Consider the following 14,304-nt stretch of genomic DNA (forward strand, 5'->3'; position numbering starts at 1 on the left):
TACCCGAGAAGTTATTTAATAAAAAACTCCCTTCTGAGGAGCGCTGTTGCATTGGTATTTTTAGAGCAGGGGATAAAAGGAAATTACAAAAAAATGAACAGAACCCAACTCTGTTATGCTTATTTAGCATTTAGTATCCTCCCATTGGGGGTTCTGGAGGTTTGGCTCACAAGAGTGGCATCTAATTTCTGTTCCTTGTTTGTTCTACACTCATTTCAATAACATTTACTGAATTTATTTATGCCAAGAATAGTAACTTGTAAATGTTGTACGTCACTATATCCACAGTGAGCTTTTATACTGCAGTGCCACCTGCTTGTGCACTCACATTGAAATGGAACCCCGTAAGGGTATTGCTTTCTCACCCTCAATAGTACTTACTACATTTTTACTACCAAGCAATCTAGCACTGCATACAAGAGAACTGCAGGGTTTAAACTGTGAAGAAGAGTTTATGTATACTGTTCTGCAGCCCTTTTACCTAGCAAAGCGTAATGAGATGTAATTGATGTGTTTTAAGGATTCTAACACTTTTGTTTTTCTTTTCAGAAGTTCTCCCCTCACTGATGTTATTTTGAATTTTATTTTCTTCAGCTACCTATTCAGGCAAGATATCTGAACTACATTGGAGTGTAATGGACTTTATCTTCACTTGTCAATGGAGTGCATCCGAACACTATGAGGCTAAGAAAACCACTTTGGGCGAAGTAGAGTTCTGAACTGTTGTTATGAGAGCATTATTATTTCAAATTTTACAAAGATTTATCTGTGGGCAAATCAATGAGCATGTGATTACTTTATTGACAATGAGCCCAATGGGGCTCAATGGAGATGAGGATTACTGTGCTGAAAGAAAACTAAAACTAATACTTTTGAATTTGTAAGATTTCGGAGTTAATATTAAATGTCGACAAACAACTGATTTGAAACAAATGATGAAATGGGGAGTATTACTTCTATGTTTATGATTCATGGTATTTTCGCGCTGTATTTAAGCACTATTCAAAAGGGTATTACCCATCATGACCAAGGCTAGTGTTAGTCAAAACGCATATATATTTACACAATGGCTGCAATGATAAATAGTAAATAAATAATAAATCCACTAAATCGCTATTGGCTTTGTCAATGGGTCACTCGTTAGAATTCAACGTGACATTCATTAATAAGAACAATTTTTGTAATATGAATCCATACATCTTTAAATAAAGCATTTTTATTGCACACAGCAGTGAACATGTGTTACAGTCTCTCTTTTACATTCCTCAAGCCACATAATAGCACAACATAACGTGTATTTGTAAAGCGTACGTGCACCCATGGGCATCTTGGCGCTGAATAATGAAGGTTTATTGTTACCCAACTCAATGGTACTCATTTTATCGCCCTCAGAAGCATGAAAGGCTGAGAGGACCTGCAGGATTTGAACCTGTAACCAAGAGGTCAAACACAGGCCCCTACAGTGGACACATTAATCCACTAAGTCACCGGATCAGGCTGATAATGGAGTCATAAAACGAACTACAGTGGGCTCATGCAATCTTGAGTTAAACAGCAAAAGTTCCAGCTCTGGGATTGCTTGTAAATTGTTTAAAAATATCCTGGGTTCATGTTCAATAAACATGAGGAAACATGGTGAAACTTTAAAAACAATAAAAAACAAAACTGGGGGGCTGCTGCACTCTCGGGAGCCCCGCACCAGTTATAAAACATACTGGTGGCGCCCCTGCCAAGTTTGGCCGGTCGTTAGGTCAAGACTAGCATTGTGCATGGGCTGCTCTGCAAGGCATGATTTATCCACTCTAGGGGCATAGATCACGCCCACCGCTTTCCATTTGTTCCTTCCTGTGCCTGGCAAATTGCTTTCTTTTGTTTCGTGAAACACTGGTCATGGTCTCGGTTTTGGGTGTGTTTTGACTTTGGTGGTGACTACCTCTGTCACATGTCCTCTACTGATAGCTTTACATAGTGTGTGTTTGGCGCACTCTTTTTTCTTTTTGAATGGTTCTGCGCCGCTTCTTGTTGTTTACCTGCCTGAGGAAGATCAGAGCAGGGGTTCTGTCGGTGCACTGTTGGCAAGTCTTGGCGCTTGAAGGCATGGGATATCAGAGCAGGAGCGGCCGGCCTTTGCTTGCGCCCAGCAGGGAGATCAGAGCTGGAGCAGTGGGGCTGTGTGGGCTGGCAGGTTCCGGCAGTGAGTTCCAGCAGAGAGATTAGAGCAATAACTGTTGGGATGGGCTGGCAGATTCGGGCAGCATGCACACCTACAAACACAGCCGCATGCAGGAGCTGTACTCACAAAGCCGTACCACCCGACGGTGTGACCGGCGCTGCCTCATTCTCACACTTCCGAGGCTGCTGCTGGGAACCTACATGTGAACCGGCAGGTTTCCCAGCACTACTGGCAAAGCCTAGCGAGTGCTGTCGAACTTAGTTCCCAGTGCCTGCACCCTGCCACACAGAACTCACTGCAGACTGACAGAGCGACTGTGATTCAGGTGAGCTGGGGAGGGTGGGAGGATAGAAGTTCAGAGGCAAGTCGCTGCTTTGATGTAGCCCGCTGGAGGCTGGCCTGTGAAAAGGGGCAGCCGCATCATTATATTCTCGCACAGTAGCGAGAGCAGTACATTCCTTCCCGCTCAGCGCGCTATTGCAGCAAGCAGTAGCCGCTGCTCTTCATAATAGTTGTGAATACTAAATAAATATTGCATGCAAGCTTTTGCAAAATTCAGCAGTGTGCGTTGGGGACTATAGTATCTGATGACATAAAGCATATAAAAATGAGACTCCAACGCACTAAATGAGACTTGCAAGGTCTATTTCAGTTATGGGATTATAGGTTGAGCCTAGCAGCGATCCCGAATCAGGCTGCATAAACTAGTGTGTAGTGACTGTATAGCTCTACAATCCCCAGAGCCACAGCACGCAGCAAAATGTGCTGCATGGCTAAACATTCATAAGATCCAAAAGGCGAGACCCATTGGCCATGTCAATTATCCATGTGGTCCCCAATTGGCAAAATATTTTAACCACTGTTACAGGCAACCTCAATTAATCACAAAAGGAAGTGCACGTGACACTAAGAAGGCCTTCTTAAAAAGCTGTTCAAGCGTCAAGTGAGCACAGTCAAAGAGCAGCAAGTAAGAGTGGGACACTTGCAACGGCTTTGGTTTGGGCCATGGTTATAATTCAATGCAATGCAATCTAATTCCCAAGTAGCAATGTTATAACTAATATCATTAGGTGATGTCGTTTCTTATGTAAGTGGCAATGCCACCTTTCCCCTGCATATCACTCACTACAAAGGAAACCTAGCAGTAACTGTTAAATGTCAGTGCTTTTTGGTTTTGCATCATAACTATTTTTAAGCTTTACTAATATGTATTCATTTACACTAACATGAATTCGTTTACAGTCTACGTAACTAACCTTAACAGCCTTTTAACATTTTTTCAGTCAATAATTGAATATATGTCTTCGCTTTGGATGTGCAGTACACATAGCGTGATCGATGCGAGCAAAGGGGTGCAAACAACAGGGGTATTCCACTAGACATTGATAAAAGCTAAGTTATCAGACTAATGAGCTATATTGTGATAGAGATGCTGAGCATGGGCAATAACCAAAAGCCAAGCTTTGTGATCACTCTGAGCACAGGTCATGCCCAGGGGGTACAGCGTAGGCTGTACAGGGCACCGATGATGCAGGTCCTCCCAGCCCTAGAGGTACTGTGGAGTGGGCTTAGGAATAAAACGCATATCACAGCTACAGGTCATGTCTTGTATCCCAATGCCGCCTGGGAAAAAGTCACAAGCTACACACAGCGTAACAGGACATGGTGAAAAGAAATGCCTGTACCCATTGGGCACAGCTACATGTAATGGCCAACGGATACTTTATTTTCCATTACTGGGAGGAAACAGAGATGAAGGCTCTGTAGTGCAAGTACATACAGGGTCTGGCTATAGACCAGGCACTTCAGTCTTGGATAGCGGGTGCAGTGCAGGCACTCTGAGTCATGCAGACAGGGAATACAATACATCATCAAAAAAAACACCCAGGAAACTGAAGGGAAATGAAAATAAATTAAATTAATTCTATGGTTCTCTACAATCCTAATGATACAGCCATATGTAGCAGTCAAAGGGAAAGGCTGATGACCAAGGTGCCAGTGCACTACACATAGGGACACTTTAGGCACCCATATGCCCTGTATCCAGCTGGCCACTGTCCATCTATTGACCCAGTCTTGTACACCCTATGTAGAGAGGGGACCTTGACTATGCCTGCAGTCAAGTAATTTTTAAGTTTCTAATAATATTGTATTGTACTGTAATTGCATTTATATAGCGCTTACTACCCCAGACTAGGCGTCCAATCCCTTTTCGGCGAGTACCACCCTACTTGGGAGCCAGAAAAGGATTAGTGGTGAATTAGTCTAGGGAAGTATGAAATTAATTTTAGCGGTGGGACAGGTTAGTCTGTTATTGGATTGAAAAGAATAGTGGAGAGTCTGCATTTATATAGCGCTTGCACCCCTAATGAGGTGTTGTAGCAACTTTCAGCGAGTAGCAGGCAACTCTGGACCCCGAAAAGATTAGTGGTTTAATTAGTGTAGGAAAATATGAAATTAATTTGATTTGAGCGGTGGACAGGTTAGTCTTTTATTTGGATTGTAAAAGGAATAGTGGAGGGATGAAGGAGGGTCTAGAATTTATTTTTGTTTTTTAGTTCATAGCAGTAGGAGGGGTTTGGGATGAGTAAAGGGGAGGTGGAGGGGAAAAAGTCAGAGGAAAGGGTTTAGAAAGGCTCCATTGGAAGATCTGAATAGTGAAAGGTATGAGACCAAGGAGGGAAGAGTCCAGAAAGGGTTATTTTGGGGATCATAGTAGTTGTATGGGGTTTGGGATGAATGAGAGAGTGGATGTAGAGGATATATTGAAAGGGGTATAGGGTGAGAAATAGGGTAGTGCATGGGTTACTATATGATCTTAGTAGAGAACCAGAACGTTCCTTACATTTTAAGCTAAAACAATACATGTACATATATATATATAGATATAAATCGTGCCTTAGTCATCTTTTGTGACTATATCTCAAATATAGCAACAATAATTGCATTATTTTATCAATCAGGGCCTCATCATTGAAAATACTACTGTCAATGTAAAAAAGAGCACAAAAGTTAGTTAATTCTGAGGAGTGGAATACACGAACCCAAACTGCAAACCTGAATGTTTGACTGATATAGGATGCTAGACACCTTGTCTCATTTACGCAAAGCATCAACGCTTCTGTGTTATCACTTGACTAAACCAGGATTAGTTTCAGTGCAGCACACCAGCCGACAGGCACACCTGTGTTATAATGTTTAGTTAACTTCTTGTTAGTGGGAAGGGTTTGGAATTTTCTTTTTCGGGCAAACCGTTCTTGTAAGCAAATGTTGACATTAGGCTCCAACATTCTACTAACTCAGCAAACAGCCTTCCTGGTGCTCGTGAGTCAAGCATCCTTCACAGGCCAACAAATGTGTAGGAACTATGCAACAATCATGGAGTAGTGGCTCATGAAGCAAGCACTGGCAGGGAATTAAAAGTTTAGCAACTATGTGAAGAAGGGTGTACACTGCCATTGTGAGGCACTATGGCAGCCACATAGTCACAAATACTATGGTTGTAAAGCCAGAACGATGCTGTAAATGCTTATAAGATATGAGAAATGCATGCAAATAGAGATGAGATCATCTTGGGAAATAGTACACACAGCTATTACAAATAAAAACATTTTAGCACGCGGTGTGTGCAGGAAGTAGATTGTGTTACAACTGCACATATATATCGTTTCATGCCCCCTGATGTAGTGTTGAAGCTTATTTATGGACTAATAGCAGGGCCGAACTGGAAGTAGCGGGCACCGGGCATTTCCCTGGTGGGCCGGAGGGGTGGGAGCCGGTTTTGTGGCTGCAAGGGCCACTTTTCTTACAGGGGGCCGGTTTTGCAGCAGTATTGGCCCGCTGTAAGAAAAGCAGGAGCGGTGCTTCTTGCTATCACCACCTCCCACCATCTGGTTGCTGTTCCCAGTCTGGCCATGACAAATAGCATACTACACTATAGGGCTGGGAGGAGTCTGGGTGGTAGTGTGGCCTAGATTGGATGGATTCTGGTTGTAAGGTGTGATGGCCAGAGCTGTGCTGTCATCAGTCCCTGTTCTTAAGTGTGAAGTGAAGTGATAGACAGAAAGCTTATGTTATTTTTGTTGTGTCTGGATGGACAGCTGTGGGTCTGACTATGGTGGTAGTGTACTGGTGCTGTGTGCGATATGGAGCAGTGGACAGTTTTCAAGATCATTTATCTCCCCTATATGACACAGCGCAAGGGATTATTAATGTTATCCAGACCTCGCATTAACATCCTTGAGCTCCTCAGTAAACATCCTTGAGCTCCTCAAGCCACTGAGAGAATGGGGGTACAACAAACCAAATTGATTACAGTTTATGTGCATTTGAATTGCACCCCTGCATGGTAGGAATAATTTCCAATTAAGGGGGAAAATCAGCAATTTTTCTGCACACACTACAAGAAGTATACTTCCAGATGCTCCCTACTGTTCCACTAAATGACAAATAATGGATAAATGAACACAAGTGTTTATAAATATGGAGAAGTGGGAAGACTAATTTCCATGACTACCAAAGGTAAAACGGTGGTTGGCTTTCCACTCATCACTTCATACACTGAGACAATATGTTATTCTTACCGCGTCATTTTGGTGGTCACACACCCAGGAAATGTCCACTTTTGCAATTAAAAACATAATCTTCTACCAATAACTTGCCTTCCAAAGATGCGAGAAAGTTCTTCAGCCTCGGCTTCCATCAGCAGCTTATAAAGAACTTGACGCAAGAAGGAGACTTTTGTTTTATCCAGCTCACTGAACTCTATTACCTAAGCAAGGAAGGAAAAAAGCTATTTTTAAATGATTTGGTAATTTTACTGCACCTGTTTTATATGTATTTAATAAGAGAAAATCTTAAAATTATCCAATTTAATAAATGTCAAAGAAATATGTCATTGGCCAAGTACAATTTAGCTGCCTTGCAAAATAGAGATTATACTACATCATTTTACAATACACCATTATCTGAAAATCTCCCCTCTGCTTTCAACCGTAAATTAGGGTTTCACAGCTTTCCTGCAAACGTTCAATTACTCTCAATCTGAGTTATGGATCGCTCACAGCCGGCACAAAAGAAAAAGTGCTTGCAGCACCCGCGATGATAGATAGAATAGTGGAAAACATTACATCAATATACAATACTCAGAGGTAATTTAAAAAGTAGTAAAATCGGAGAACTGCCCAATTAGGTGAAATATAAAATTAATGCCAGGTGAACCAGTGTCAACACTCATTAAAGTCATTGTTAGATGTTAAAGTGACAGTATTAAACACATTTTGTAATTCTTTAAACTGAATTTGAGGAAGAACATGAAAGAAGTTATTCCTGTTTGACATTGCTGGTGAAGAATAAAGAGGCACCATTTTATAAGCCACTGCGGACAGGGTAATAAGTGTGCTGCAATCACCCCTTCAAGGCCACAGGCAGGAAAAACAAAGAGGGGATCAAAGAAGGGGGTAAGTGATCTATCTGAAAAATCAAAGTTTGGGGTCAGGCTGTGAATCATCACTTGACGCGCTCTTTTGAGGCACATTGTTCAATATCACCATTCCTCAAGCACTGAACCATTAAGCAAATAATGTGCTCTTGTGTGTTTGAAAAAAGGCCCTACGAAAGATGCATCCGGAGTGGTCATCCTTTAGCCACCTTATCAAGATGGCAGCTACCAAGTATTGGGGAACTCCCATTGACCAATGAAAATTGGCACCAATCCCCGCTTTAAGTGTCCGATCCATCATTCTTTTTTTCATACTCACCCACTCCAATCTCCTGTCTTTAATCTCCTATAAGGAATATTCGAATAGCGCTTGCCAAATGCTCCCAGCCTTGTATTCTCTAGTCATTTATTTGCTGCCCTGCTCCATCAGCGGTCCATAAATTTCCACCAGATCTGCTCCGAACAGGGTGCTCCATGCACCCACGACCACTAAGTGAAATGATTGGCACATTTAATGTACTTGTATGTCCCTAGTATATGGCACTACGGGTACTCACAGCCTGTAAATTAAATGCTACTAGTGGGCAGCAGCACTCATTGTGCCACCACCTAACAGTAGCCTTTTAAAACATGTCTCAGGCGTGCCATTTCATCCTGTAATGCAGTTTAAAACTGCCAAATAAACCTGGCAAAGGAAACTTTGCCAGGCCTAAAACGTCCTTTTAATATTTATATGCCACCCCTAACGTAGGCCCTATACAGCCCATACGGCAGGGTGCATTGTATTTAAAAAGTAGGACATGGGTTTTTAAGTTTTACATGTACTTGTAGAGAAAGACAACTACATTCCTTTTTCACTACTGTAAGGCCTGCCTCTCCGATAGGATAACACTGGGTCACCATATTACATTTTTTAAGTGCTAACATTTGATTGGGAGCAGGTACGAATGTCATGTATGGACGCAAATAAATTGTAATTTAAAATCATCTTGAATGGTGAAGTCGGATTAAAAATTACAATTTTGAATAAACCACCTTTAGAAAGTTGGAATTTTCCTGCCCCAAACTTTGAGGCCTTCTAGAAGATTCCAGCTGCCTGGGCCTATTAACTGCCCCCCCCACCCCCCACCCCCCCATCAGAACTGCGTATTGGGCCTAGACAGTGAACAGTAGGACCGGGGTGTAGCTGGGAAAGGGCCATCCTGCCAGGATGGGAGGGGCGGAGTTGTGCCCTGCCCCACTTACTTCTCAAAGGCTGCCTCCAACATACTCAGAAAGAACTTGACACCATTCTATTGTCACCCCAGACACCTTTGAGCCTGGGCAGAGAGGAAGGAAATTCCAGAACCATCAGTTGGGGGGAGGAGGGGGGGGGAACACTAAGTTTCTTCCACTTAAAAGCTCACTTCAGGTAGAACACTGAACCCTCAGAACCACTGTTCAGTACTCTCCTGGACCTTTGGAAGACTACAGAGGGACTGCCATGTTTCTCAGAAGACTGTCCTGCTGCTTGAGGCCTGCATTGCTTCCAAAGGGATGGCCCTTCTGTTACTATAGGACTGACCTTCTGCTTCAGGCCTGACTTGTTCTTCAGGGGACAGCACCGCCACTTGAGGTCCGCCTTATTCTTCAGAGCACAGCCCTGTTGCTTGAGGCCTGCCTTGCTGCTTGAAGGAGCGAGGAACTTCTCCTTGAGCCCAGGACTACCAGAGTGGCTTCAAGGGTCAGCTGGCTGACATCCTGTTCTGAGCTACCGTGACATGACAAGCTCCAAATGCCTCTCTGGAACTGCCCAGCGAGCATGCTGCAACTGGCCCGGCCTGGACCTGCAGAAGGAACTGCCTGACCCCAGCTGGCCTCTGCTAAAGTGAGTTCCTGATTCCAAGACATGCCGCCCCAGGTCTTGGGCTCTTGGCTCGCATCAGTTAAGCTCCTCCTGTGAAGTCCTTAAGTTTTGAACACTACCTGCCAGACTCTGAGAAGTAAACTGTGGTTCTAGACTGGTCCCTGTACTCCATTACAGTCAGCCTGATCTTGTAACTTTGCCCCAGTCTATCATGACCAGATACCCACAATTAATGCTTTCTGCTTCTTGGTGCTATTTTTACTTAAACCTTTACAATTGCAGATTTCCGGTTCTACTGACTGGAGTTTTGTTATTTTTATCTAATTGTATTTATTAAAAGTTATGCTATTTTTCTAAATTAGTGTGGGATTTTTATTCTGTTTTGTTTTCATTTTATTATTGTTTATGTGCTGCATAAATACTTAACGCAGTGCCTCTAAGTTAAGCTTGACTACTTTTGTGCCAAGCTACCAGACTGTTAAGCTCAGGTTAATTTAGTGACTTATGTGGTTCACCCGGATAAGGGTTATGGTTGTTGCTTGAGAAGAGCCTTTTCACCCCCCTCAAGCAAAACTCCAATTTCCTACAGTGATAAATGCTTACATTCAAAATAGCAGCTCTCTAACACTTCAGACACTAGACCTCCTGAATGGACTGTTATTTCAAGAGGACTATAAAGATCCTAGGTCATCTTAGCGTTAGACATTCAAGAAAGAAAAGGACCCGGACATGGTCAATCTATGAGTGGACCATCTAGATGCCTCGAGTTCACATACCTTTCTAAGTCCAATTCAGAAGGATCCCGGTCAAGAAATGTCCATGTTCTTACACCAGAGCAACCTTGCATCAATGTAAATTCATTTTGCCTTAAAGAAGATTCCTAACACTGGCAGGGTGCCTCTGGCTGAGCAAGAAAGATGATCATTAGACTGGAGGACTTGGGGAGATGCTACACATCTATCTACTTGAGCATCTTGAGTGCTGAAAACCTTCTTCAAGACCCAGATAATATATGCCACTGCCATCAGCCAGCAGCTAAAAATAGTAATTTTAAAATTAAAGTAAAATGAACACCAATGATTCTCCCATTAGACAACAGTAGGAAACCGGCCCACTGGGAAATCCAGCTTTGGATGTTTATAGTTAAAGAAGATTAAATAAAATTAGTGTCCAATCTTCCAGGAGAATCTACTACTTGCTGCTCAACTGAAACTGTTGTTTAAGACATATAACATGCTACACCAATCTTGAGTTATAGAACGGAAACTCCATGGATGTGAAGGGGCGCAGATTTATAATCCTCAGAAGGAACACAACAGCCACTGTGATGCACAAGGATGGCAGTTTGTCCCAAAACATTTTGTCTTAACATTTTTCTAGTTAGCCAACAATAAAGATTCAAAGTATAAGGTTGAGGAACAGCACAGAAAAACATTTGGAGACAAAATAGGCACACTTGCATGCGTGTGAAAAGGTTACGGCAAGATGTGGTTAAGCTAAAATAGGACAGTGTGCAGTCCAATTCATTGCTTTTAATGGACCTTTATTATTTGGTAGTTCAACAGCACACAACAGTCTATTTCCATGTAAGTAATGATCGACTGACCAGTGTCTAGCGTGGGTATTATATAGTAATGTCAATGTGTTTATATATAATCTTCTCCTAACCCTCACACATTCTTTAACATTCAGTGGCCATGCAAACAACTGTAGTTCAAATAGGCAATATAAGAACTCCCTTATACTGCTTGGTCCACTTACACTCACATAAAACGGAAATCCTAAGGAATAATTCTATCATCCAGTACTGTACCAATACACAGCAATAAATCATTTGGCCCGCATATGTGGCTGAATGCTTATACGTTTTTGGTTTTCAGCTAATTGAAGGCCGCAAAAGCCTTAATATCATTGCACATTTACATGCATTTTAAATGTCATTTATTTTTGTTCAACCATATTTTACACTACTTATCTCTGCTAACCCATTCTGGCAAAGCGTAGGCTAGTTCTGAAGTTGACAGAATGAGGTGAAGACTTTGGAAAACTGTAGATTAAGCTCTTGTTGACATTGGTTGTATCAGATTGCAATGGTCTTCTCGCATTCTTCCCAAGAGAAGATCCTGATACCTGCTCATTAGTGCTTACTAACAAGTTTCAATTCTATCAATTTCTCACTTTCATTCACTTTCCATTGAGAAAAAAAGTGCATAACTGTTGCTCGGACATGTACAGATTTTAGCATTAAATACTCCAACTGATCGAGGACAAAGCTTTGCTCCACTGGAATGGCAAATGCATTGCCTACTTTAAATTATTGCGGGCTTTTTTTGCCCTAAACAAATGTTATACTTCTATGTGTTGTCCAGAGTTTCATGTTTTCTTTTACAACTGAAAATCATAAGCTACACACCTGTCTCTCACACTTTTTTCATCCATCACACAGCTAAGCGCTGCACGTCACAACACAACAACCCATCAATGGTCATAACACACGATATGGAAAGATTTCCCACATAAGATCAAAACAAAGCCAACACCCTTCCAACCACACTCCCTACATGATGTGGAAACTTTTCAGGCAGACAAGTGCTTCAGTGCCCTACATAAGGGTAGGAAGTGCTATATAAATTCTACAATACACTAGAAAGAGAACTAATTTAACACAGGCCGCAAAACAAAATGCATGTGAGAGCATATAATTCAGAGCAATGCAGCACCTTTAAAAGAGGGAAGGGACTCCACAAGCACTTTGAAGTTTTAAATGAAAACAAGAAAAACATTTACAAATGTAAAAGTGTGTCATTCTCTCAGAAGCTGGTGCACTGGGATGGACTGGCGCGCTCACCTGGAGAAACCGATCTTCAAGGCTTCTGGTTGTCCTCAGAAGCACGACGATTATGGGGGGAAATGGTGTAGCTACTATGGAGTGTTGATTTGACCCTGTAATGTCTTATAATACTGATGACTGGGCTTGCTGCAATGTTGTGCATGTGCATCGATAATTTTTGAAACTATGTTATAGTATGTCCTGCCGCAAACCCTTAATAAAGTTGGTTATAAAAAAAAAAGTGTGTCATTCTCCTACAAACAATACATTGCACTGAACAAAGGACCTGAATATCAGCCCAAGGCATAATCAATGGGTTCAAAATGCCTAGCGTGTCAGCAAGTATGGAAACCAAGGAAAGTCACTGACGTCCTTCATAAATATCCTCAGATAGGACAAAAGAATAAATGACTCAGATGTAATAGGTGTCAGAAGAGCAGTGCCCTTGCCACATCTTTCATGTGGGACAAGGTTTGCAATTTCTCAATGCATTTGTAAAAAACAATATTTTCTTTACTTCACTAAAAGTTGGAAAATTGTATACAAGTATAATAAAACACATAAAAGAAAACACTAAATGTTCAAGTACGCTCTAAACACACCCAAAAAGTAATCAGCTGACCTTAAAGACAGAAAGTGGGAGCGCCTTTGATTTCAGCAACAGTGCGAGTAGTTGCACCAAGTTTGAGACTGCAGCAGTGGTAAGATTTTCCAAATCCCGAAACTTGTCCCAAAAACTGAACTGAAATGTCATCTAAAAATGAGAACAATCCAATTGATTAAGACAGAAGTTGTGTATAACATCACACAGCTCACGAGTTTGCTTTTGCAAGAGTAAGACAGAACATGGTAGTATACTGCTAGTGTGGTGTGATTGAGAGCATAGGACATGATTCACAAACCATATGTGGTTCTTGATTACACCTATCGCAATAACACTGATTAACTTTTCTGACCACCAATAAGGTTTATAACTGAATAATACAACCCGCATGGCTTATTGAGGTCATCAGATAAGGGTAGGATGTGAGAATATGGCAAGTAGGCGGTGTAGGAAAGTGGCTCTGTATATACTGTTCCCAAATAGGTACAGTGTGCACAGAGTCCACAGTTCCCAGAGGTTTGGCAGAGGCTAAAGTTAGATATAACCTTACTCTCTAAAGTGGTAGCTTGGTCGAGCAGTAAGGCAGTATCAGAGGACAGTGTAAAGCATTTGTTATACACACTCAGTCAGCAAATGGTCTCACACACTCAAGAACTGAACTTTAGGCCAATGGTTTGTATATAAAAATATATGGTTGTTTTATTTTAGAACCAACAATAGGTATCAAAATATACTTTCTCAGAATGAGGTGCTTTAGTTGAATACTTTGCAAGAGGCAATTGACTTGAAATGCAATAGTTACACTTAGTTGCAATAAGCAACACAATTTCAAACACAATAATACATTGAGCTCAATGGGAATTTTAAGTTATATGCAATTGATTACTTTCAGGATTACTTTTCTAACTCCAGGACTGGGTCCTAGATTCAGTCCTGGGACAGTTCTTGTAAACAAGTGAGTAAACATGTTTTAGTTACTGTTGTGATTTTTAAGCAATATTTTGCTATTTTAAAAGTTGACACTTCAAAACTTTTTCGGATCAAATTACCAATGTTATCCTATGGAAGGAAATTCACTTAGCAGGTAAGTGGGGTTATGGTTACTTTTCCTAGGTCAGTGTTGGATCCTGGATCCAGCACTAGTGTACCACCTGTAAGCAGTTGAGAAACTGCGTTTAAGTTATACAGGCGATTTTTAAGGAATAATTATATGTTTGCAAAATCGACACAGAAGAAATTTCATAGAAAAACAGTCAACGGTTTCCTATGCAAGAAAACTCGAGTTACGGGTAAAGTATGTTCTTGTTACTATTGTAACCCAGTGCTGGGCTCCTAGGCTTAGTACTGGGACATCTATCTAAAACAGGTAAGTAATTACGTTTTCACAGTTGGTACGATTTTTAAAGAATAT

General features: G+C 41.5%; 1 protein-coding gene across 1 annotated transcript in view; it reads right to left on the bottom strand.

The window, feature by feature from the left end:
- The window catches only part of NOM1 (nucleolar protein with MIF4G domain 1), a 294,420-nt gene that overhangs the window by 3,772 nt on the left and 276,344 nt on the right, over positions 1-14,304 (bottom strand). The window contains exons 9-10 of the mRNA XM_085631969.1: positions 12,912-13,043; positions 6,835-6,944 (exon numbers count right to left, since the gene is read on the bottom strand). Coding sequence (XP_085488095.1) covers positions 6,835-6,944; positions 12,912-13,043 — 242 coding nt within the window. The remainder of the gene's footprint in view (positions 1-6,834; positions 6,945-12,911; positions 13,044-14,304) is intronic.

The sequence above is a fragment of the Triturus cristatus genome, chromosome 10 (genome assembly GCF_964204655.1).
Source record: "Triturus cristatus chromosome 10, aTriCri1.1, whole genome shotgun sequence".
Taxonomy (NCBI): Eukaryota; Metazoa; Chordata; class Amphibia; order Caudata; family Salamandridae; genus Triturus; species Triturus cristatus.